This window comes from Liolophura sinensis, chromosome 1 (genome assembly GCF_032854445.1).
Source record: "Liolophura sinensis isolate JHLJ2023 chromosome 1, CUHK_Ljap_v2, whole genome shotgun sequence".
Lineage (NCBI taxonomy): Eukaryota > Metazoa > Mollusca > Polyplacophora > Chitonida > Chitonidae > Liolophura > Liolophura sinensis.
The window spans coordinates 9,591,071-9,616,405 of NC_088295.1; the positions used below are offsets into that span (position 1 = coordinate 9,591,071).

At 39.2% G+C, this 25,335-nt stretch overlaps 2 protein-coding genes across 2 annotated transcripts in view; both read left to right on the forward strand.

Annotated features, from left to right (window-relative positions):
- Positions 1-2,335: 2,335 nt before the first annotated feature.
- Positions 2,336-10,505, forward strand: LOC135462105 (ubiquitin-conjugating enzyme E2 2). The gene is made up of 6 exons (XM_064739465.1): positions 2,336-2,444; positions 5,152-5,215; positions 6,879-6,910; positions 7,412-7,489; positions 8,327-8,432; positions 9,317-10,505. Exons 1-6 carry the CDS (start codon positions 2,421-2,423, stop codon positions 9,454-9,456), a joined length of 444 nt encoding a protein of 147 aa, XP_064595535.1. The 5' UTR covers positions 2,336-2,420; the 3' UTR covers positions 9,457-10,505.
- A 4,769-nt stretch (positions 10,506-15,274) lies between these two features.
- Positions 15,275-25,335, forward strand: part of LOC135472729 (follistatin-related protein 5-like) — a 47,474-nt gene continuing 37,413 nt past the window's right edge. Inside the window, exons 1-2 of the mRNA XM_064752382.1 lie at positions 15,275-15,410; positions 22,213-22,334. Of these exons, the coding sequence (XP_064608452.1) occupies positions 22,251-22,334 (84 nt within the window). The 5' untranslated portion in view covers positions 15,275-15,410; positions 22,213-22,250. The remainder of the gene's footprint in view (positions 15,411-22,212; positions 22,335-25,335) is intronic.

Consider the following 25,335-nt stretch of genomic DNA (forward strand, 5'->3'; position numbering starts at 1 on the left):
GCAATACACCAATCAAATTAATTCATTTACAAACGAGGATATTTTGGCCAGATTTCCATGTCGAGGGAAAGGATAGGAACTTTCATGCATGGGGTATAACGACGGATTATTTTATTCGATTGGTGTTTAAAGTCGTGCTCGAGAATTTTTAACTTATGACGTTGGTCAGTTTATAGGGGGCGGCTAAATCACCGACCTTTGTTACGTATCTGGTAAACCTTCTGACTTACAAAGCCGCCGCCGAAATGGCAAGAACTGGGTCTGAACGTGCCATGCATCTCCTTGCTCTGGACCTGCATGACTGTCTCAGCCAACCAGTGCATGAGGGAGGTATATCGGTTTCAAAACTATCCATGCACGCAGACGCATATAGAATGGTCTTCGTATGTAGAATCAAATATTTTTCGTATGGCTTGAACAAAACAATAAAGTGATGATAATAAACGTGTTAAAAGTGAAAATCCAGACATGTAATCCTAATGGTACACAGGACACCGATGCCAATGTCAGATGTACAGAGTGAAAAAAGTTATATTACAAGCGTGATACTAAAGGGTCTCCTGCTTATCTTTTGAAATATCTCAATAGAATTTTTGGTGCAATTTGGTAGAAAGCTCCATCAAATCCCAATGTATGCGCAGAGTAAATCCTTGAGCCATTATACCGTTTTCGACGGTTTCCTTATACCCCATGCTTGCATCTGAGAATACTCACAGTCTTCCTGATCCTCTATGTCCATTCACCGATTCACAGGGAATACCTACTGTAAATATCCTGGTCACGGCACCCACAAGGTTGTCACTTTTGAGGTACATAAATACCATGGCTCAGAGTATATTATATGGGGATCTCCGGTAATGGCATATATGGGATATACAGAAGGCAAGAAATATTACCGTGTACAAAGAAAATTAATTTCCTCCAAACGGCTGAGAACGCATCTCCGGATTGCCGAGCTTCTGGGGCCTAGGTGCCTCCTGAACCCTCCTCTGATGTGCTGTAATGGTGTCCCCCACCCCCCACTAGATCCGCTCTTACACATATATGCATATATGCTGGAAAATAACTTCATGAGTAATCTCATAAGCATTTTGACGTACGTTAAGTCAATAAAACTCGCTATAAGGTGAAAATATGAGCTCTGTATAGGTTATCTCGAGTGCCATCAAGGTCTATATATATATATATATATATATATATATATATATATATATATATAGGGCAGACTGGAATTAAACACGCACCACTGGTCATAGACCGTCACCTACACGATATATGGTTTGATTTATTTATTTATTTATTTGATTGGTGTTTTACGCTGTACACAAGAATATTTCACTTATACGACGGCGGCCAGCATTATGATGGGTGGAAACCGGGCAGAGCCCGGGGGAAACCCACGACCATCCGCAGGTTGCTGGCAGACCTTCCCACGTACGGCCGGAGAGGAAGCCAGCATGAGCTGGACTTGAACTCACAGCGACCGCATTGGTGAGACTCCTGGGTCATTACGCTGCGCTAGCGTGCTAACCGACTGAGCCACGGAGGCCCCCCACACGATATATGGAGTTTAAACTTCGCGCCCATTACTGCAGTTTGTCACGCCTTGTATCACATGCAAGGGGTCTAGAACTGGTATCTTTTCTCGAAGTTTCTTGGTACAATGAGGTTTTTCCCTACGTCATGCCAAGTAAAATGCGATTGAACCTGACCGGTGGCTAGCTATAGTTAACACTCCCTTGGTTACACATGGTTAGGTTGGTGTAGGCGTATTCACCACGAAGTGTGCGACCTAAATATACACTATAACACAGCTGAACAATGCACAAGCACAAAAAAGGATAATTTATATTTATCCCCGCTTTTCCCGCCCGGCATTCCTTCAGAACAATTCAAGTCTATCACGGGCACTACATGTAGGCTCCTTCCTAACTGCAGGCCTAGGCTATAGTTACGTCATTAATCGACAATCGTACACTTTAACCGCCTTCGATTTCATTGTACAGTCATACTGGTGCCACGAAATAGCCTACCTATAGAATATTTTAAACAAAATACCTGGTTGTTAAAACAGTTCTAAAACTGTTTTAACTCATCTGTAGATAGAGCCTATTACAGGGCTACACGTGGATTTCATGTTGATTTATTTAGCTTGTTAACTTCGTTTTTCTTAATGATTGTCTGTCCTAAATCACACACATAAGAATCAATTTCACTCCCACGTCACATTGACACTATCTCGCGGTCGCTGTGAGCTCATGTATTTGTCAAATTGCAGTACCGTAATTCTCCGCTAGAAGGCGCTGCTATGGCATTGACTCATACCGCGCATGCTCATAAACTTTCCGCTTTGACGAAGGGAGAGACGGAAGAAGGGAAGGAAAGATACGACTATATTTCGGGTTTATAACATCACAAACATGGCTATGAAAAGAATAACAAAGGTTTGTATATCTTTGTAACTTCAGCATCGCTGGGACATAGATAGTGATAATCTGAACACGTCTGTAAGGGCAGAAACCAATACATTTTTGTGAACGGTAAAGCCGACATGCCCGGACTTTGGCTCCATATTTTCGTCTGGTTATTACCACGAGCGGAGAAAGCAACTGCTTTATGGTGCAATTGTATATTCTGGCGCTACATAGTTATGCCAATAGATCAGGGACATAAAAAATACTCTTATGGGTGAGTATAAGACCGACAATGTAGTTCTTTCGATATCAGTTTTTAAAAAATAGACAGTCACACATTGTCGTCTTTCAAGGAAGGGCTAGGTCACGTGACTTATGATATGAAGCGTTGAAGATGTCTTAGACCAGTTATCTGCTTTCTGTGTAACTATTAAACCTCACATAGATAATAAAAACAAAGGACCAAGAAATATGGAATGTGTAATCCGGATTTGCGATTTTCAGTCTGGTCATACAACATGTGAAAGAACAAGAGATTAAACATTGAAACCTGTTACGGTAAAACATTGTTTATTTGGCCAGGTGAGGAGACAGGCTGGCCAAAAGACTGAAATGACAGATCAGATGCATATAAATACCAGAATAAATAAGGGTCGGCTATATATGAGTAACCATAATACAGAATACAAAGTACCTATTGCATAGACATCCTTCAAGGATATGGAATCTTTCGAAAAACACATTTAAAGCTATGAAGAGATACGTTATATCAAGAATTTTCAAGATTATAACTTGGACTGAAGAGAGCGCACTTATGGGTTTGATTGTGAATTCTTGCTACAGGAGCCACATTGTTTGAGTGGTGTGACCAATTGTTAAATCTGGGATACACTGATAAACGATTCAATATGGCTTTTGACAATAGCAGTAGTGGTCCACCTATCCAACAAATTGAGCTAAATCAGGACAGCTGAAGTGTACTGTTTTGGAGTGACTTTCCCTGAAGGATGTCCTTACTGTGGTTTCATTGTTACCACCACATATACATGTGTATGCATAAATGTAATTCTTGTAATTGGGCCTCTGTTGCCAAGGTGGTTAGCATTCCAGTATCGCACAATGACCCATGAACCTCTCGCCATTGCGGTCGCTGTGAGTTCAAGTCCAGCTCATGCTGGTTTCCTCTCTGGATGTATGTGGGAAGGTATGGCAGCAACGTGTGGATGTTTCCCATGGGCTCTGCCCAGTTTCCTCCAACGTCGTATACCTGAAATGTTCTAGAGGACATCGTAAAACACCAATCAAATAAATACATAAGTCAATAGTTGACTAAAAAAATGCAGAGAAAGAAAGAGGGTAGGGAAGAGATAGTGGTCACCTTAATGTGTGTGACCATAACACGAGAACTACAGCAGGAGATCCATAAGGGAAGTGGTTTCAGAAAAAGCATGTGTCTTTGTGACCAAAGCTGGCCACGCAATCGAGGGCAAGCACTTCTGGTCATGCTCCTCTTTCTGTTCCTGGAAGTAAACCGTAATAATACGGTAAACTCTCTGGAGGTAATTTTTATGAAGCCCACTTCTCTGTTTGTCTCTCATTTCAGTCTTTAGATCAGCTCATTCAGTAGTGTGTTAAAAGTTATGTGACGTTTCATCAAAATGGACAGTGTGTTATTGTGATATTCATTACTACATTAAATCCAGTATATTCTCCCAATCAGTCTGTTGGAAAATGTGGGAGCATACTTTTCCACTCCAGGTGTGACAATCTGGCTTAAATAAAACTTATTCAGGCATTTCTGACTGTGAACATTCGTTTATGTATTTTAGTCACTGTATTGTATTCAATCTTCTAATGGCCTTGTAATGTGATTGATGCCAAGTCTGCTTTAAATAATGCGTAAAGATATACTTTTCCTGAGAAAGTGAAAGTGATTTTGGCTGTAAAGCTGGATATACCCTTTTACAGGAACATCCGGTAAATGCGAACTAGGGTGGTAAGTTAGACATTGTAAACTGCGGATCCTCAGAATACATCTGGTTAAATGAAAAGAATATACAAGTACTAAATAAGGAGAATGGAATCCTGTTACTAGAGACATCTGTAGTATACATACATGCCTGTCTTAAACTTTTTTCCCTGAGCAGAATGTCCCAAGTTCAGTGTTCGCCTAAAAATTCACAAAAACAAAATTGGGCTTCACAGCATCATTAAATAAAAACTCTGCTTCACTGACCATGACAATGTTGCGCTGGTAGTTCAGTTTGTAACCCTGTATGTGTTGGTTTATGGCTGGCATTGCCCTTCCAAATTCCATAGTGAAATATAGTTGCCTGTGTACTAAATGTGGTTATGGTTCGACTAGTTTACTCTGCTGTCTTGAAATGGCATCTACATGTTCGTATTATCAGATTTGAACGTTAAATATCATATGGGTAATACCAAAATGGTACTTGCTGCTGCCTCACGTGGTGCTCAGCACTGAGGTTGGATCAAGGGAAAATGACTGGTTAGCCAAGGTGTCGGTATAATGTAACTGGGTGAGGTGTCATGTCTGGTGTCTTTGACATGATACTTCAGTGGTAGTAGCACTGCCACAAGAAGACACAGTATATGTAGACACACCTAATGACTGCTCATTGTCACATAACTGAAAAATTAAGTACAGCCCAAAGCATTCTTTCGATCGAAAGCAAATGGTTGTATGGACTAATTTCTGATCTTGTCTTTTACCAAGGAGTTGCAAGACCTTGGTAGGGATCCTCCTGCACAGTGCTCAGCTGGCCCAGTAGGGGATGACCGTAAGTACATTTTATATTGTGAAGTGCTAACAGTGGTGTAGTCAGAGGAATTTGGTGACTGTTTTAATTCACTTGTCCTAGCAGGCTTTTAGCTAGAAATTGAAAACAGGGTGCCCACATCATTTCCAATATATGTCAGAGCCCATGGGGTGACCAGGATGGTTGGATATTGATTCTAAGCATTTTTCTACCCCTTATTTGTTGAACATAAATTTGCTGTACTTATTGTGTAGAGGAAGGACATGGCACAGCTGTATTTTTTAGCACCGCCACAGTGGCCCTTCAGCCCAACCACCTGATCTTTTCTCTTTAAAATGGGCAGCACACATGACCAAACGGGCGAGAATGTTTGAACTTCAAGTTACAATGACAGCGGCTAAATCATCGATGGGGGCCTCTGTGACTCAGTTGGTTAGCGCGCTAGCACATCGTAATGACCCAGGAGTCTCTCACTAATGTGGTCGTTGTGAGTTTAAGTCCAGCTCATACTGGCTTCCTCTTCGGCCGTATGTGGGAAGGTCTGCCAGCAACCTGCGGATGGCCGTGGGTTTCCCCCGGTCTCTGCCCGGTTTCCACTCACCATAATGCTGGCCGCCGTCGTATAAGTGAAATATTCTTGAGTACGGCGTAAAACACCACTCAAATAAATAAATCATCGATATACAAAATTTTAATGTACATATCTTCCAATCAGCACGTCACATGAGAAACCTGCAATGTTAGTTTGTGGCATAAGTTATGTCAAAGTCAAGATCTGAACTGACTGCCACTGCAGAGGAGCATGTGTGTAACTCACCTTGTTCCCAGGTTACTTTAACGTGGTCATGATTACATGGCTGTTGTTATACCTTGAATAAAACTTCCCGCAACAGGTGAAGGCAAGAACAGGTGTAAACATACACACAACTATTATCTGCTTTAACTTTTATTGTAGTTGTTGTCAACAGTTTATATGCATTTTGACGATCTACAGCCAGTTGAAAGAAATAAATTCATTGTTATCACACTAAGCCCATAGCAATAACACTTCAGGAGCATTCAAAAGCATGTTTTCCGCTCATTGTGCGGACTCGTCTAGGTAAATTTCTACCTCTCAAAATTTGAAATCACCTACCCAAATGATAATCAGATAGGTCTCTAGATCTAACTGTATAGACTAGCATATGAATTAACTTCCAAAGATCTGGTAAACTGGATAGTCTTCAAAACAGTTGAAGTAATCGAACAATTAAGAATAATGCTTTCTTGCTCAAAAACTTTCTTATATATTATATAAAAAGAGTCCACGTACATCTGGCTAACTCTATTGCCCCGAATTAGAGTTAAATAGAAAATTGGTGTGATTGGGACTCAGTTTCCAGCCAAAAGTTTCCAGCATCTTTGACATCTGGACACCTTGATGTAACCAGATTACCTCAAAAAGGCACACTCCCTTTCACTAGACTAGCTCTCTCTGGTAGTAGTACTTGTTTGTGTAAAATAATTTGAATGGAGGAATTTCCATTACATTTCTTCTAGAGAGGGTGCTTTCTAATTCTGATGACTGTTTTACAGAAATAAATTGAAGTATTAACTGACGACACGAACAGTGAATACATAAACTGATTATTTTTGACAGGTTTCATGGAATTTAACTTCCTTGTTTTCTTTGTTTACATTTCAGTTTTCCACTGGCAAGCCACAATCATGGGTCCAGTAAGTAGTACTTGAGTAGTAAAGTTCAGGTTATTAAGTACTGAAGCTAAATTGTCAGTGTAAGGAGAAAATGCACTTGCGATACAGGATTGAGGGCACATTATAGGAACTGCTTGTTCCCCAGGCCTACAGGTGTTCTACAAATGGGTCTAGTGTCCGTAGCATGATTTTTGGACATTTAGGCTTTGGTGGGACCATCTGTCCCATTTAAAAAATCCTGATGCAAGGAGTCACAATGAATATTCATGTACATATATGAAAGAGGCCATCATGCTGAAAGGACATTGGAAATGTAGCTGATAGATTTTAATGGTCGTTTATGGTGCATTCATTTTATAGTTTGATGTGTGTGTGGGGGGAAATATTACTACCTTTGTACTAATCTTCACAATGATATTGGTGCCAGAATAGGTATGTTCACGAAAAGCAAGTAATACAAATAAATTTGGTGTTGATACTGCCGTATGTATTTGTTTTTCATATATATTTTTCTTCTTTCAGCCTGATAGTCCATATCAAGGGGGTGTATTTTTCCTTACAATTCATTTTCCAACGGATTACCCATTTAAACCTCCAAAGGTACATGTATATCATAAGTATAAAGAACTCAATGTATTTGATGCATACAAATATTTACATTTGATTTCCAGTCCAAGAATACAGTTGTGTTGGTTTAATAAATGATCGTGTACATTTTTATCTGTATTAGCAATCAACGGAACTGTCTTCTGGAGCCCGTGCTGGCTCAGTAAGCTAGTTGTTCTCAGTGAAGTCAATCGCCCTCTGAGTAATGAGGTGGTAAGCTTAAATACAGTGACAACAGCTTAAAGTTAAAAAGGTTTGTCAGGTACATGTTGAAGGGGGATTGACTGCAGGAACTCTAGTTTCCACCATTTATAAACCTTACCATTATCATGTAATTAAAGTTTTTGAGAAGACCATTTAAAACCACTCAAGCAAATAAGTGGCTTTAAGATATATATAGGTCATCCAAGCCAGACATAACTATTTGGTCAATATATCTATAAATGCTGGACCAAATGTAACAAAATTAGGTATAAGCCTTAATTCCATAGGCCTTAAGAATTGGTTAACTGCAAAGGAGGACAATTTATGAGAACTTCTTTTACTTAAGTAAGTATTTCTAATTTGGTTGTGTCCATTCCTTTATCTCTTTAGAGTGCAAGTCCATCAGTGGGAGACATGTAATATGCTTTTGGATGCAAAGTTTTCTAGTTGTAAGAATTGTTAAAAGTGCTTGACTTCTACTCTTCAAGTTTTGTTAACATGAACTATGAGAAAGTGGTCCTTTAGTCCTCACTTTGCATTGAAGTTAGTGATATCTGTAAGCTATGGTTCCACTTGTGCACATTACCAACATTCTCTTTAACAACCTATGTGTTTGTCTTTGAACAGGTCGCCTTTACAACAAGAATATACCACCCAAACATCAACAGCAATGGCAGTATCTGTTTAGATATATTGAGATCACAATGGTCTCCTGCATTAACTATTTCAAAAGGTAACCTCAGGCACATTTCAGTACTGTCATGATTATCAATGTGTCTTCCGTGACGTAAAACCCTTTGTCAAGTGTCTTGATGAAAATACAATCGGTATTGCCTTTTTTTGGTTTTGTACATTTATCAGATGTGTTAGACTATGTGATGCGAATGCCAATTTACATTTAAAGTGGGAACACATAACCAGAATGTTTAGGACAGAATTAATTAGATGAATTGTGTGCTTTCATTAAAAAGGCATTTATACCCTTTGTTTTATTGTCTTTCTTAGCCTGCTGGAATCCTGTGGTGTGGGTTCAAACCCAGCCTTGGGAGAAGAATGTGTAGATTCCCCAATACTTTCACTGTTTGTAGGTGCAAGTGTGGCCATTTGTGCAGTGTAACATTTGTTGACAGTTGTCTTGCACCAATATGGTGCGAATATCTGTGCCTAAAGCTCAGTGGTTTACACTGGGCACATGTGTTTCCTCTACTCATAAAACTGACCTCTATCATACAGGCAAAGAATTCTTGAGTATTCTCACACAACAGTGAAATAGATAAAGGAACACTATAGAATAAAGAAATCCCATTCAGTCTGACATATTTTGTGATGGCAGATGATGGCAGATCTGCCCCACCAGCCCTTGATCAGTGTTGTTCATGTAAACTTCCATCTTGGTTTTCTTGTCAAGTGCATGGTGAGCTGTAGTGGTTTCCTGTAGCCTTTTGCCACATTTTTTCTTATGCATGATGAAATGTTCTTATTGAGTATTGTGTAAAACATCAATCATATAAGCAAGTTAGTGAAAGTGTTGGTTTATTTTAAAGTTTTATGAATTTAAGAAGAGACTTAAGGTGTACTTGTAAAATATTCAAAGTGCGTTGATATTTCTGCTTGCAGTGCTACTCTCAATATGCTCTCTGTTAACGGACCCCAACCCAGAAGATCCATTGGTTCCTGAAATAGCCAGAATCTACAAAGCAGATCGACAAAGGTACATTCAGACAGCAAAGGACTGGACCACAAAATATGCTATGTGACAGGATTTTTACTTTAAAAGCTGTCATATTTTCAAGGAAGAAACTGACTGTACCAGGTTGGGTGTGATATCAAACAGGGGAGACAACTGGTCAGTGAGGGATATTGGTCAGGATGGTGGTTTCCCCTTTCATTACAATGTCGCATCAAGACTGACAATATAAACATTTAGGATGAAGCTTGATGAACTAATTTGGACAGCACTGTATATGGTTGGCCTTGGCCCGTAGTGACTACTCTCAGTCCAGTAAGGGATTGCATTCTATAGCCTATCATAAAGTACATTGTACTCTTTCCTTGGAAACAGTGTGGGCAAAATTTGTGTTAATCAAGGTATTTCGTTAACTTGAAAAAAAAAACAAATATTCGTGTATTAAAGCTTATTGTGTACTGTAAATATTGAAGGCCAAGAAAGTTACTTAAACATTGGCCAGAGACTGTTTTAGAGAGAAAACGAAAACACATTGTTAGCCATTTTTTCCCATCCTTTGCTGCCCAAGCTTAATATCCTTTCCCTGATTTTCTTGTAATCTGCATGCTGTACCTAAAAATAGTTGGGAGGGTTTTCAAGATAAACCTGGTCTTTCTACTTTTCTGATACGTCCGACTGTCAATGGGTTTGAGTTTCTGGCATATGCCATATCCTCAACTACATTGGCTTCAAATTGTAGCAGCCTGCTATTTCACACACCATACAGTGCTCAATATTCCTACAAATAGGTTTCAAGTGCTTATTTTTGAGAAGTGTGATTTTTTTTCTCTCTGAAACTTTGTCTTTTAAAAAGATTATTCCATGGTAGTTTTGTGCTTCAAATGACAATGTAATAGGTAGCTTTCCCATCATCATGTGAGGCTCTGGTTGGATATTATTTGCAACAATTTCCAAATGCTAAACATTTTATTTCTACTCTTCTGTCAGTCCTATTTTTAAAGTCACTGTTGTACAGGTTATGTAGCATACACATTTTAAGTCTTTCCATCTCTCCCAATGACGAAATTGTGCATAGTTTGAAAAACAATATAAATCGTCATTATTTCTACTCATGGATTATCAACGTCTTTGTCTTGTTCATTCGTCATGTCTTTTAGCAGTAATAGGGTGTTACTTTGTGTCAGTCAGTGAATATCAGGTATTACTTGGATTTAGGGGATTAGGAGGATAGGATATACATTAGTGGGATTATAGGAAAAAAACATTTGTAACATTCATACAAGGTTACATTTAAACCAGATTAGCTGCATTTATACAAGGTGTTGTACTCATTTGCATTATAAGTGCCCATGTTGAAGCATGGATAAGCTGGAACATGCTATAGGTGTCCTGGAAGGAGAACCCCAGGACATGAATTGTTCTAAAGATCAAGGTGACACCAGTCTCTGTTTAAAGTCGTATCTTTCACATGCTCCCTGTCCTGACTTGTCAGATACTGCATCTGAAGTAAAACCTGCTTCATTCAGCCCATTTGATGCCACCTCTTTGTTTGGACAAGTCAAACCATCGTACCATTTGGTTCAAAATGCTGAAGAAAGAATATACTTGGACACAGAACTTGCCAGGTGGTAGTATAAGTTTCACTGCAGATCTAGTGCCATTGTGGGAATTGGGTATAACTTAACCTTACATATGAGTTGATCAGCAATGGAAACCATTCATGTAGTGTAAAAATCCCACTTCTCAGCACATATTGTGTCCAGTTACATGAGTGACTCGTGAACATGGCTCATCTGATAACCTGCCAAATACACATCAGTGAGGAATAGAGGGGCCTATTAGACTCGTTAAATGCCACAATGTAAGATTTACATTCTGGGTAAATGGGATGTTCATATCGCATGGACTCCAGACTTCAAGCTTCAAACATGTAATGCCAGCAAATTCAGAAAATCTGTATAGAATGATAAATTTCAAAACATGTTGCATGGATGAAGCCTTGTTTCAAACTTTATCGAAGGGGCCCCAAAATAAATGATGTGCAAAATTGTATCAAAATCTGACCTTGAATACTTACATAGACTATTTCGTGCATGGGGACCAATTACCAGTAATCTATCAATTAAATTCTTAAATAGGATATCAGAAAAACTTATACATGGGTTGTTCTGCTTTTCTAATTAATGAGAGGTTCAACAAAATGTACCTACATATATGTAAAGAAATTTTAGACTCGTGCAGCCCCATGCATGATGTTCATGTTCTCCTTTCAACACATGCTTTTCCTGGCATCATTTCTGTATCATCAGAAATGTAGTAGAAAGAGTTTAAAGTGTAAGAAACTGATAACTAAGGACATTCTGGTTCAACTTGGCCTGTCGGCGCCAAGGAATTTAAAGTCACAGAACCTGAGATGACAAAAAAAGCCCAGAAGCATTTTCCAAAGTAGCCACAATGCCACTTGAATCAGCTTATATTCAACATTCTGACTTTCTTGCAAGTTCATCAGCAAATATGGTCAACTTCAATTGAAGCAATACAATAGGAACATTCCTTGCATGAAAGTACAGGTATAGTGCTGGTTTACCTGAACTCGTGTTAACGTCAAGTATTGTGTGGCACATCAAGTATTGTGTGGCACATCAAGCGTTGTGTGACACATCAAGCATCAGATGACACATCAAGCATCAGGTGACACATCAAGCATCAGGTGACACACCAAGCGTTGTGTGGCACATCAAGCATTGTGTGACACATCAAGCGTTGTGTGGCACATCAAGCATTGTGTGGCACATCAAGTGTGTGACACATCAAGCATTGTGTGGCACATCAAGCATCAGGTGACACATCAAGCCTCAGGTGATGCATCAAGCGTTGTGTGACGCATCATGCATTGAGTGGCACATCAAGCATCAGGTGACACATCAAGCATCAGTGACACATCAAGCATCAGGTGACACATCAAGCATCAGGTGACATCAAGAATTGTCTGACACATCAAGCTTCTGAGTAATTAAAATTCCAGCGAAAGACAGAGACAATTTGATACACTGAAAACAATGATCTGCTAAACTTAACAGAAAGCCAGTTGTCCGAGTGATGCCGGAATATATTCTGTTGTAATACCACATTGTGTCATATTCAACAAAATACAATGTTAGTCTAATCGTCATGTTGAATTAATAGAATATGTGTGCTGTATTTAACAAAATAATCTGTTATGATAACAGAATACATTCTAGCATCACTTAGATAACAGAATATCTGTCAAATTTAACAGATTAATTTTTTGAACCAATATAGTACAGTTCGTCTATATAATGGCTTGTTATACAGCAGGTGTGACATAAGGACATAACAAGCCATGTACTACTGGTACATTTGACTCGTAGCCGTATAGCCTACGTGGGTTCAATGGTAGTCGAGGCATCGCCGCGTAAATGTGAAAGATTTCACAAGCTTTTGACCCACTGGCCCTGTGGTTTCACGTGGGTCGAAAGCCTGTGAACGTGTTACTTTGGAACGATTTTGAATGAGGTAAAGTCTTTAAACCTTGCAACCGACCGTGAGTAACTGCTGATAGCAGCTACATTGTGTATTGTATGTTCTTTAGTCTTAAAGACATAAATGTTTGTATTTGAATGACACGTCGACAGTTATCCAGGAATTTGTATGAATGCTTGCTTGGGGTTTTACGTCGAACTTAACAATTTTTCAGGCATATGACGAGGAGTGGTCATTAGGTGTGTGAACATATACTGTGTCGTCTTGTGGCAGGGAGGGTAGAGTCGCCAACGAGCTGCCAGCACTAAAGTATTATGCCGAAGACACCTTGCAGGCCTGACACCCCACATAGTCACATTATGCTGACACCGGGACAAACAGTCCTAATCTCTCGGTGCTGAGCGCCAAGCGTGGCAGCAAAAAGTACCCCTTCTAAAGTCTGGGGAATGACCCGACCCGGGTTTGACAGTTATCTGTCGGGAGGACTACGACATCTGTAACTATACGTTGTGATAGGCTTATATGCATATTTTCAAACACTATAATTATACTGCTATGAATGTCCGTTAAATAAACAGAACTAAATATAGAGTTTCCCAGGCCTATGAATGTCCACAGTCTAATGATCGGTTCAGTTGCACAGCTACATGTTAGCTTGCAGAGCCCGACTGTTTTGCCCGCCACACCCTGGCAATGGCGATGAACATAAAACACATGTATATGCATGCACAGGTTGGGTGTGTGTGGTGAAAGGTGTGTGCATGTGGGGTGTGATTATGGGGGGTCGGTAGGGAGGGTGGGTTGTGATAGCGACAAGGAAAGTTGTATTAAGGGGTCTTCCAGCATATGATTAGTAGAATAAACCTAACCTTCACATATAGGCCTTCTTTAAAATCTTTGAAATCGTATCGAAAATTCATTGCCCGTGAACGCATCTTGCTTTAAGGGATGTAACTCTATAAGAGTAAAGTTTTTACTAGGTTCCGGGGAGTTAATTCCCCCTGTTTAATCACATTGGGCCACATGTTTATACGCGCACGCTGTATTATAACTTTAAATTATGCTGTATTTCTTGTAAGGATTTCAATCTATACTTCATTTATACACAGCTTATTCCTTCAACTTTCCCGTCATTGTGGTATCTAAACATTCTGCCAACCAGCTTGCATTCAAGTTTTAAGGCCATCTCACTGCGCGCTTGCCGCAACATTAACTACAAAGTGAGAAATAAACTTGATTCATCTAAGGAAAGAGTACCGTAAGAAATTTGTATACAAAAATGAGAATTAAAAGAATACGGTTTTAATTTTCCAATGCGACTAGTACGCTTAAATCAAACCAACATATTCTTAGATATACCTTGTCAGACAAAACTTAATAAAAGGGTTGTAATAGTTTTCAGCTGGCCAAGGAAAAATATTTAAACAAAAGCAAACAGAAAGCGATGCATGTGGCAGGGGGAAAACTACTTTAAGATGAAATCAGTTAGGCTCTTTTTCTAAAATTGAACACCATGCCACACACAAGCATTTATTTCTAACTACTTCGCGATGAACATGTCGCTGAGACGGATTAAGCTACACCTGTTTAAATTCCTTCAGGGTAAACTGGCGACATAATATGTAAATGTGTTGGACAGTTCATATTTAGGGAGCCAGGCCAACTACTTCTGTTTGAATTTACATTCGCTTATACTGAAACGTCAGGAAGTATTGCCCATGCAGCTTCCATATCATAATTACAATACGTTACCTGCCAAAGCAGATGGCTCAAAAAGCCAATTATGTCGTAACATATTAATTTAAATGCATTAATACCAGATAGTGCGTATAGGTGCTTGGCAAGTCATGCAGGTATCCGTTGTGCTGTGAATCCGTAGCCTACGATGTAATGGTTTATGCCATGACATTGATTGAATTTGCATCGACCAGTGCCATTAAATTATCGTACGCTATTCTAGTTTCCAGCTGCGAATGATTGTTCTGTACTATGTTTTATTCTTTCTCGATATATAAATAAAGCCAGAATGGACTATAATCTACTATACGATATACAGCATCCTTTATTTATTAAGAATGAATTATGAAGGAACCGAGAGCATTCTATTTGCCAAGTAGGTAAGACCAGCCCATTTCACCTAGAGTCAATTATAATTCACATGACAGCGACGAGGTGTTTATTTGGAATAATACATTTTTGAGAGCGTCATTATTTGATGGATAATTAGGAGTGGATGCTTTCTGTCCAAGGGGTAGGAAACCGAAAGATCAATTGATGATTCACCGTATAAATTACAAGCTATTCACCCCTACGAGAGAAATAGGTCGTCCCGAAGCGCCACAGTCTTTCTCGCACCGACTAGTTCTCGGCTAAAGCTGGGGTTGAGGGAACCAGAGAAGGAAGAGCCGTCCGAGTTGACAGCGCCTGTCAGATTTTGCTGCAAGTGGCAGCAAAGCCATGTAAGCAGAAACTTCCGATCTCTCCGATTGGTATGAGGATTGCTTCCTGAATAATATCTTGGTGAGTATGCTTGCGATAATTTATGTTTAGCGAAGGGGTCGTTGTTGTTGTGCCATTGTGTGTGTAGAGTGCGGTATGGTGACTCCTTCGCGCGCCCATGTCGCGTCCAGTCAGTTTACAGTGGCGGTCCTCAGACCGATCGAGCAAAATCGGCAGCATTTAGTCTGGCGCCAGCATTATTAACGCTTCAACTCACGGAATGACTGGTACCAAACGCACCTGCTACTGTCTGCTGAGTGGGAGTGTTAGTCCAGCTTGATTTGATGATAGCTTTTGTTTAGACTTTTACTCATTCCTGTCATGGACTCGGAATTGTCTGAGGATCACGGCCAACTGTCAACTGAAAACGCGCATGCTGCTAAGCAAAACAGTGAAATGGGTAGATGTATTGGCAGAGTGGTTCAGACTGTAGACTTTCATACCCTAGGGCCATGAGGATGTGAGTTCAGTCCCCACCAATATCTGTGAATTTGGCTTCTCCACTCACTGTTCATGGAGACTTGGTGACATTAAGCTGTGGACAATGCACCTGTGCGATGTCTAGCATTCATTTTACATCAAGGCAGTGTGCATATACAGGTATGTACATCAGGAAAGATCATCAGTAACGTGCCAAAAGTCAGTGGTTTTACTCTAGGCACTCTGGTTTTCTCTACTCAATAAATGTCACTGCCATCATGAATGTTGAAAATTCTTTAGTATGGCTTTCAAGAACAATCGGAATATACATAAATGATGCAGTCCTAGTTAAATGATTACAGTGCTATTATAGGTGTAATATTTATAAGTTTTAATAAAGATACAACAAAGTGGACCTGTCTCTTGTTTGCTGGAGCTGCGTTGTTAATTATAGGAGGTGTAATGTTTTGGTTGCTGTCATTTGTCATTTACCTAGGGGCTGATTTATGACTCTTCAATGAACGGATGTTACATCCTCTAGGTGCATGTGATCAATACAGAAGCCTGAAGCACATGTATACGACTCGATATAATAGATATACAAACATTTTAAACAGGTATGCTCACTCAAATTACACCTTGTTTTGTCCATGTGTTCCATTATTCCATATAATTAGGTTGATGTTTTCCTGATATACCATAGTACAGTATAGATTCATGGCTCAACTGGTCTAACTTTAGGGGTAAACCTATACCCCCAGCAGACATGCACACTTTCTGCACTTGCTTTACATCTCTGCCCCCACTAAATTAGTTTACGAATGGTTGAGACTGAGTTTTTGTTTTTGCCAACATCACTTCACCCTCAGAACAGTCGGCTTGACCCCTGTGACCACAGCCTTCACAGTATTTCTGAATTTTCGCTTGTGGCGACAGTGTTGTAAAGCCAGCTTCAGGGGCAGTATGTAGGATAAATGGTACAAGTTCAACAATGTGGTCAATTTTTCAAAGCACAAAATTCGCTTGAAGGCTTAGAAGTCAAGTTCATACAGGCTTTATGACGATATGGATCTCAAAAGTACAGAAATGCAAGTGCTGAACATTATGAGCTTTACAAAGGAAAGACAAACGTATAGTCAGAAAGGAAGTTCAGATCTTCATGTATGATCTGGCCTTTAAATTCACACTTCCTAAGTTGGAGTGAAATTTGATAGAAATGTAATCGAGGTATATTCTCATTGTCATTCCACTTTAGGTAATGTCAAACACTTTCTATTGTAGTTGAATATAATCTAGATTTCGAACCAGTCCTTCATCAGTGCAGTGCTCAGCTTTTTAGCTTGAACATTTGAATCATTTCATTGTCTATTTAAGACAGAATAATTTGAAATGAGCAATATATCTCGGTGTGTCTTGAAAGTTCAAAATATAATGCAGTCATGTAAGGCTTGTACTGAATTTAGCATCCATGCAAACCTGAGGTATTAAATGAGTAATACACACAGCATGTTTCACCCTTACCAGAACAACATTCAGGAAAGTGTTCCCAGCTCTATAAGCCAGCTCCCATAATAACCACACAAGTCCACAACATCTCCCACAGACGCCTTCTGCTTAATGAACAATTATTGATATAATCCTTGCGTAAGTAGCAGCCAGTTTTAAGTAGGTAAGCTCTTGGGATTTGAAAGATCATTAATATGTACGTTCCAGGCTAGGGATGAATTTCCCTGTGGTATCCTATCCCGGTTTCTGCATAATTTCCTGTCATTAGTGCATGAACTGTGGCTGATTAAGTGGAACGGGGGATACATAGTGCCTGTACATACACTGGACAAGGTGTACACTTTATCTAGTGCTTATACAGCCATTCTGACAAAAACATTACTTCAGCAAGTCACAATGGCTAGGTGGTTTTTGTTTTTAATTTTTAAGTTGTACCAAAAGAAAAAAAAATGTACATGATTTGGTTCAAAATAAAACAAAAATAAAATGCACTATAGAATTTGTCAATTCAAAGAAGACATAGTGAGCATAGGCTTTAGTAATAAAGTAAAAATGGTATTATAATAGACGTAATTGTTAAGTAAGCATTTAATTGTTACATTTTGGGGGGAAGAATGTGTACAAGTGTGTAGAAATGTATTTACCTAGTCTAATATTGGAACTACATGTACTTTACGTCGATAAAAAGTGAACAGGTATTCCTAGATCAAATCTAAATCTCATTGTTTCATGGCGAGTCTGTTGGGAGAGATACATGTAGTTTTATTATTACCTTGGGCTGAAGACATTTGAGCGGTCAGCTGCTTTTTTGTATGACCGCCCCCTCTAATGGCTGTCTTCGGCAAAATGCACCTGCACTGATATGTGAAACAGTTCTGTTATCCACAAATTAATCTAAATTTTTATTGAAGTATGAAACTTCAATTATGTATATTCAGATCAGTCAGAAGATTTGGGCCCTGAATTTGCTGATCGGCTATTATGTACATGTCGTTGTGTTTTGGGTTTCAGCTCAGTTATGCACATGTAAAAGTATGGAATATTGCCATGATCATGAAGGTGTATAATATCCGAGTGGTGACTGGAGATCTTGGTCTGAAGGCAGACCTGAGATGATCATTAATTTGTCACTGGTGTCAGTGAGGTGTGTTTGTGTACATTTACAAAGGTCATTGTGTCCATTTTTTGATGACCAGTTAACTAGCATGTGCTGTAGACCTCATCCAGTGACCACAGCATGGCTGATACATGTACATACCACTTTCCCAAATCTGTCGGCTGTCAAGTAAATTTAACTTGAAAGTCGACTGTAAATTGCCTCCACCATGTGTATCTTTTTCCCATGCGATTAGCACATCTTTTGGTCAATATATTTGCCCCATTAATTGAAATACATGCATTATTACCTGTATAACATGTCAGAAGAGTCAATGGTATATGGCCTCTCCTTGACATGTACATTGTAATGTACCCATCTCTCTTATTTACATTTATTAATATCGTCTTCTGTTTATCTGTAATTTGTCAACATTTTATACAATGATGTGATATTACTTTGGATATCCCTATGAAAGTGAAAAAAAAATTTCAACACAAAGAAATGAGAAATGGTCTAGCAATTTTAGAGCAACATTTGAACCTGGACAAACTGTTTATACGAATACCTGCTGACATGAATTCATATTTAAGCTTGCTTTGCATAACTGCTGGATAAACGTCAAACAGTTACCAGAAAAAACTAATTCATGTCAACCTGAAGTATGTTGTTATAAATATGTAGCCTGTGAATGCTAATTTTTGACTGCACAGACATATACTGCTAAAGGCATTGTTCTGTTATAGCCTGCAGGATGCATAAGGAGACAGATTGTCAGTGTGGCCATTTGCAACAATAATGCTTTGTTAAATCTTTAATTAAATGAATGGCCTGCTACATGTGCTAGTTTGGGTGAGCCTGTACTTCACAGTTTAAATCTGACAGGTACAAATTAGATCTTCATGATGTAGTTAGCTGTGATCCACCATTCATTAGGACGTGGTCAGTCTAAGTTTTGTGATAGTACTTCCATTCTTGTACTGTTAAACAGGTGCTAAGTATATTTCACAGCCATTCCACTAGGATAAATTTAATTACCAGGTAAAATGATACAGACTTTATGATGATTGACGTAATAACAATTAGAGCTAAGTGTATGTTAAGAGATACGAGACATTTTCAGTGGAAGTACGTCTATTTCATTGTGGAATAAATAAAACAATGGGCATGATTGCCCCACATTTCTGGCGTGAGCACAGGTCAGTTCCAGTCACCCTCTGCTGTTAACCAGCAGTGCTTGTGGACCATATGACTTTACAAGCATGCAGAAATAGGGACATGTTACAGAAAAACATAAAGAGTGCACTGCCTGGACTGACTTGTTTTAGGCTGTTAATGCTTCAGATGTGAAATGCACTGTACAATACACGTAAAATCAAACAAAGACAGTATGATCTAGGAGGATGGAAATTACATTGCCTGGCACCCAGGGTTACCACCATTTTTCTTGGTGAGCCAAGCAATTCAGTTTGAACTAAACTTCAGCAACAACTAATCAGAAATTGTGTAAGAAGTGAATACTTTCAGGCAAATGCTAGTTATACTTGTGTTACTTGTTATGAGAGAAATACATCGAGGATGTTCTCACAAACTACATCATAGAGCATGTTTTTTTTTCTTCAGTACAGCATGTTAATTAGCAAATCTGCTTCAATTCTGTGTGCTCGCTCAGAGCTCGGTAGATCCAGGATCAATCCTGGATTGAGTCACACCTAAGACCTTAAAAGGAGAAGTTGTAACATCCTTGTTTGGCATTCAGCATGAAGGGGATTGTGGAACGACTGGTTGACCTGTATCTGTATAATGGCTTGGGCGGGCGGCTTACTTGCCTTCGGTGCCCTCAGTGAAGCAGCACTAGATAAAAGATGGGTGGAAATCCGTCTTGCAGCAAGGAGGTACATTACATACACCCTAAGGATTCCTTCGTCGTCATATGACTGAAATATTGTTGAGTACAACAGTAAACCCCAAGCACTCACTCACTCACACACTCAGTCACTCACTCACTCCTGCATCCTTCCAAGATTCTTACTAATTGTGAACCAAAACTTGATTGCTGTAGTTTGCGTGAAGTTTAGCTGTGACATGTGACACAATTTGCTTTATTCTGACAGATTCTTCCACCTTAGTTTTGTGATGTTTCATTTATTTTTTATCAGAAAAGCTTATGTGTTGGCATTGAAGTGTCATTTTAAGACCATAAAATGGTTTTAAAAGAGTATTTTTACAGGACAAACTTTAAGTGAAATAAAGTATTTTGAGGCATTACTCAGTCACCTAAAATGTTGTGTAATAACGCTTGTGGAACTGAATTTTATTAGTTGAATTGCATTCGCGTGTAAATTCTATTGATATTATTATATTATGAATATGAAGTTGCACAATATTTAGTTCGTTTTTTGTCATTTCGTTGCATATATGTATAAAGGCATTGCTTCAGAATGAAAATATAGCATTTGTATCAGTATTACATGTATAACTCATTCTAAATGCAGTTTTATAAAGTGATGTGTGTAAAGGTTTGTTTAGGTGGAGAGGGAGGTAGTCTGTGTGTTGACATAAACATGTATCAGTATACTGGGCTGACATTTGTTCTGTAGTCTGTTTGCTAGTGAACATCAGCTATGAAATGTACATCCACACTGCTAATCCCACTCTCCCCAAGTAGGCATATCTGCCAACAGGCGGGGGTGAATTCTTAAATAATCAACATATCAGCTGTGTGCCAAGTCTTGAAAGCACAGAAATATCAAATGTCAATTTGTCATTTAAACAGACTGATGGGATGTGCAAAATTTGCCTGTCAAAACTTTTATATAATGATAACCATACAAATAGCCTGGCTTTTGTTGAAGGTTTATTGAAACATTGCGACTGATTCTTTTATGCCAATATTTCCTGTATATGTGTTGTGCAAAGAGAAAGGGCATCTCAGACGCTATTTAAATTTGCTATGAAGGTATATTGAATGTGCTCAGTGGAACATTGAAGTGAGTGTCCGGTTTTCTTTGTGTGCTCTTCTTCTGTGTCTAGTTGTCCCTTGACGTCCACTTCCTGAAGAGGTCTTGTATGTGTCAATGAACAGCTCGCATTACCTTTAATGGAGGTGGACTCCATTTAAACTAAATTTTATAGACATAAATTATAAATTTTATAAGAATTCAAGATATCATTTGAGCACATCTGTGGAGCTCCATGTGGAGAACAGACAAGATATAATATTTTCGTGAATATACATTGAGTGGGCGTATAAAATCAATGTTTCATTTTGTGACGGCATTCCTCTCGTTTCACTTGAAATGTATGCGAAGTGTGGGTTATAATTAATGGGTGTCTGTAAATGTTTGTGGCCTGTATTCCCTTAATCCTGCGCTTTAAGCAATTCCCCACCTGTCATTGGTCTGGCCTATCAAAGACATAGAATCAAATCATATCTGTAGTGTAGTTTTAGTGCATCATCGACATGGCAGTGGAAGATTACTTTATAGCATTTCCAAGAAGTATCAGCAGAGATATTTTGTAAGTGACCATTATGGTTTTACATACCGTGAATACACATTTATATGATGTATCTCCTTAAAGGCATACAGAATTGTTTCTGATTGGCTGGTGTGAGAGATAGGCAAGTCTGGGCTATCTCCACGGTCAGCCAATCAGCATTGATTGTAAATGACCAACTTTTTAGATTCGTCATTACTACATTGCACGTGCTGCTTGTTTATGTGTTCATGCTGTATAACATGGAAACAGGGTACTGAGTGCAGCTGTGGAGTTAACTGTGGGATTATTGTGTGATTTCAGGTTTAGCCTATAGTCCCGATTCGCCCACCACTGTCAGTATGCAGCTCCTGGGCCAGCTTGCAGCTCCTCTAGTCCTAGGACTTGTCTGCCTGTCCTTCACCACAGCCCGCCCACATGGAAAAGTAAGTACTTTCATGGCATAGCTAAATGACTACATGAAATATTTGTCATTCTGTTTCTGGAATGGAAATACAATGTATACAAGACTTTCTTCTTTCTACTAGAAACATCAAAGCCATTCTATACATCTGTTTAAATTCTTACTTCAAATATTTGGTATTGTCTGTTCTTTGGCTATTTGGCTGCAGTTTTAATTCTATAGGTTATTCAGGCCTTTGGAAGGCACACTGGCTTACTTCAGGCACCCCAGTTTGTTTCATCCATGAATGTGACCATGAACATAGATGTGCTCAGTACACAATTAAACACCAATTAGATTTGTAAATAGATATTTTGTCTTTTCTTGTCTGTGATCAAAATTTTGACAGTGCACGTGAATGTTGATGATTATGTGTTTGCTTGAGAAGAAACCAAATGGAAAGCTCTGTAAATACTGGTTGGATCAAAATTTTTCTTTAATTTTATGAAATTGTTTGCTTTTGTTTCAATTCCTTGTAAATCTTGACAGAAATGAAAAGTTATGATGTGGATTTTCCATACATCTGCATCTAACCGTAGGTAGCAGTCAGGTACTAATCTGTCATGTCGTGTGAGATCTAACTTTGTGGCTGGACACATACACTATCCATCTGTTATACCAGAAGATATTTCTTTGATTGATAGAAAGTGTCAAAATTAGTGTCGTAGGGAGATGTATTTTACCGGCCATTTGGCGGTTTTGTTTGTCTGACACTTTGCTTGATATCCACGTCTGAATTTTGTATTTTGAATCAGTCCTAATGAGCGCAGCTCGATCATACAGATTGTGGCCGTAACACAGTTGAAGCAGATAACATGACCACTGATATTTTGTTCAAATTTACCCTGTGCCTCCACTTTGTGCACTATGTAAACACACCGTGGCAAATAGTTCAATTGATTTTTGGTGGGTAAACTTCTTGCGCTTGCTCTACTGCGGTGACTATCTGGTGATCGGTCATCGCACCATCAGGAAGTTTTATCATTCTGTCTCGGGCCGTGTATTATTTTTGCTCTTCTCCAATGATTGCCTATGAAGTTTGCGGAATTGGCTGTTAGAGTGGAGCAGGGTCTGAACATATCCCAGACACATAATAATCTAGCAGAGGCTCAGTTTGCCTTGTCATGTCTCTATCAGATGTCTCTTGTAAACCATATCTGTTGCAAGATCAGCTCAATCTATTATTGATGGTCACTCAGATGACGAACTAAGTCAACAGTTGAATAATGAGCCGTGTAACAAGAAATGTCAGTCTGGACTGGGCCGTTTATCCTGACTGCTGAACACTGGCATTAATCCACTGGTAGAAGCGGACTTCATCCATCAGCTACCCCCTCCCCCATGTACCCAGCACCCATGGGGCAGCCATGATCTGCTGAGGGGCTTACTACTGGCACACCAGAACACTGCTCCTTGACATGATGAAAGTCGTTCAGACTCTAATGAGGCACAAAGGCGGAACAATCTTCACAAGGATGTTCAGGAGATGCAGCTCATAATCGACATGTCTCTTCTCAAATGTCCTTGCTGAACTAATTTTCTTCCGAGTCGTAATCGGTTAGGCAGTTAATATAAGTGTCTCAGATCTGTTGCTATGGCATTCAGATGATAAATGTATGCTATAATTTTGCTTTCATTCTTGGTATGTGTGGAAAAAATTGCTCAAGTAAACTCCTTTTTGTCCTTAGAACAGATGTGAATATTTTAACACCAGTCTTGTGTTCAAAATGAACCTTTTGAAGAGGGTGGGTGTTAAGCACTAAACAAAGAAATGAAAACGCTACCTATTTTTCTGCAGTTCAAAGGGCATGTAAAGTTTGATATAAAACTTTCATGAAAATTCAGCAACCTGTCTGCCAGAAAATTGATATGAAACTCAGTGGAATTTTATAAGAAACCTTGTACAGTTTTTATCTGTTGATTTATTTATTTTGTGTGTGTTGTGAAAAGTGTACATATGGGGATGCATTTGTTTATTTTTTTTATTTGATTGGTTTTTTACGTTGGCTCAGGAATTATTTAACTTACAGAACAGCAGACAGTATTATGATGGGAGGAAACTGGGCAGAGCCCGGGGGAAACCCACAACCATCCGCAGGTTGCTGAAGACCATCCCACATACATGTGAAGAGGATAACCTGCATGAGCAGATGCAGTTGTGTCATTAAGCGTATATTTTCTCTTATTTGTCTTCAGATGATTAGTTGTACTGTTTACCGCTGGCTACAGTTGTATTACTTCCTCGGAATAACCAGCTTGAGATGAAATATATAAATATGGATCCAAATTAGGGAAGAGCAGAATATGGATGCAGTTGATAACTAGCCAACAGCTGAAAGCATTATGGCACGATACACATTTTCTGTGCATGTACTTACAAGTCTGTGTCTTTCTATGAATAAGAGGGAACCTAATGGGACTTCAGCAAGTTGTACAACGTGTACTGTACTGTCTTGGAGAGGCATGATCTCAGTCACCAGCCCATAATTAAATCTGTTCATGTTCACCGTTCTTATTGGATCAACCCCCCTAATGGCAAAAACCTCTCCTGCCTTTGATAGAAAATGTTCTCTCTTTGGAGGCCAACATATCTGGAAGAATTGAATATGTGGTGAGGATTGGGTGTAGATGTGGAACTAATGTCCATCAGGCTATGTAGGAAGGTGCCTACATGTCTTCTAGACTGTAGGAAATCCTTTTGTCTCATTTTCCAGCAAGCTTTTTAGCCGCACATGCACATGTTCGTTGGTCACATGCTTTATTTATAGCCTACAGATAAGCCGCTATTGATTTTCGCAACTCAGCACTCGTTTTATGTAGATGTGGGATTCCGAAGAGGAGAGCTTATCAGTGGTCGACACTGCAGGCCTGCTGCGAACTGACGGCAGCCAACGCCTAGAGGCTAAAATGCAAATCACATGGATAAATCGAAATTACTAGATTATTTTTTTTTTTTTTGCCCCCGTTTGGGTTCCCTATCATAT

Excerpts from the sequence above, each read along its gene's own strand:
- LOC135462105 (XM_064739465.1), top strand. The coding sequence starts at position 2,421 with ATGGCTATGAAAAGAATAACAAAG. Across the intron at positions 2,445-5,151 it reads CTATGAAAAGAATAACAAAG|GAGTTGCAAGACCTTGGTAG; the intron begins GTTTGTATATCT and ends TCTTTTACCAAG. Across the intron at positions 5,216-6,878 it reads TGGCCCAGTAGGGGATGACC|TTTTCCACTGGCAAGCCACA; the intron begins GTAAGTACATTT and ends TTTACATTTCAG.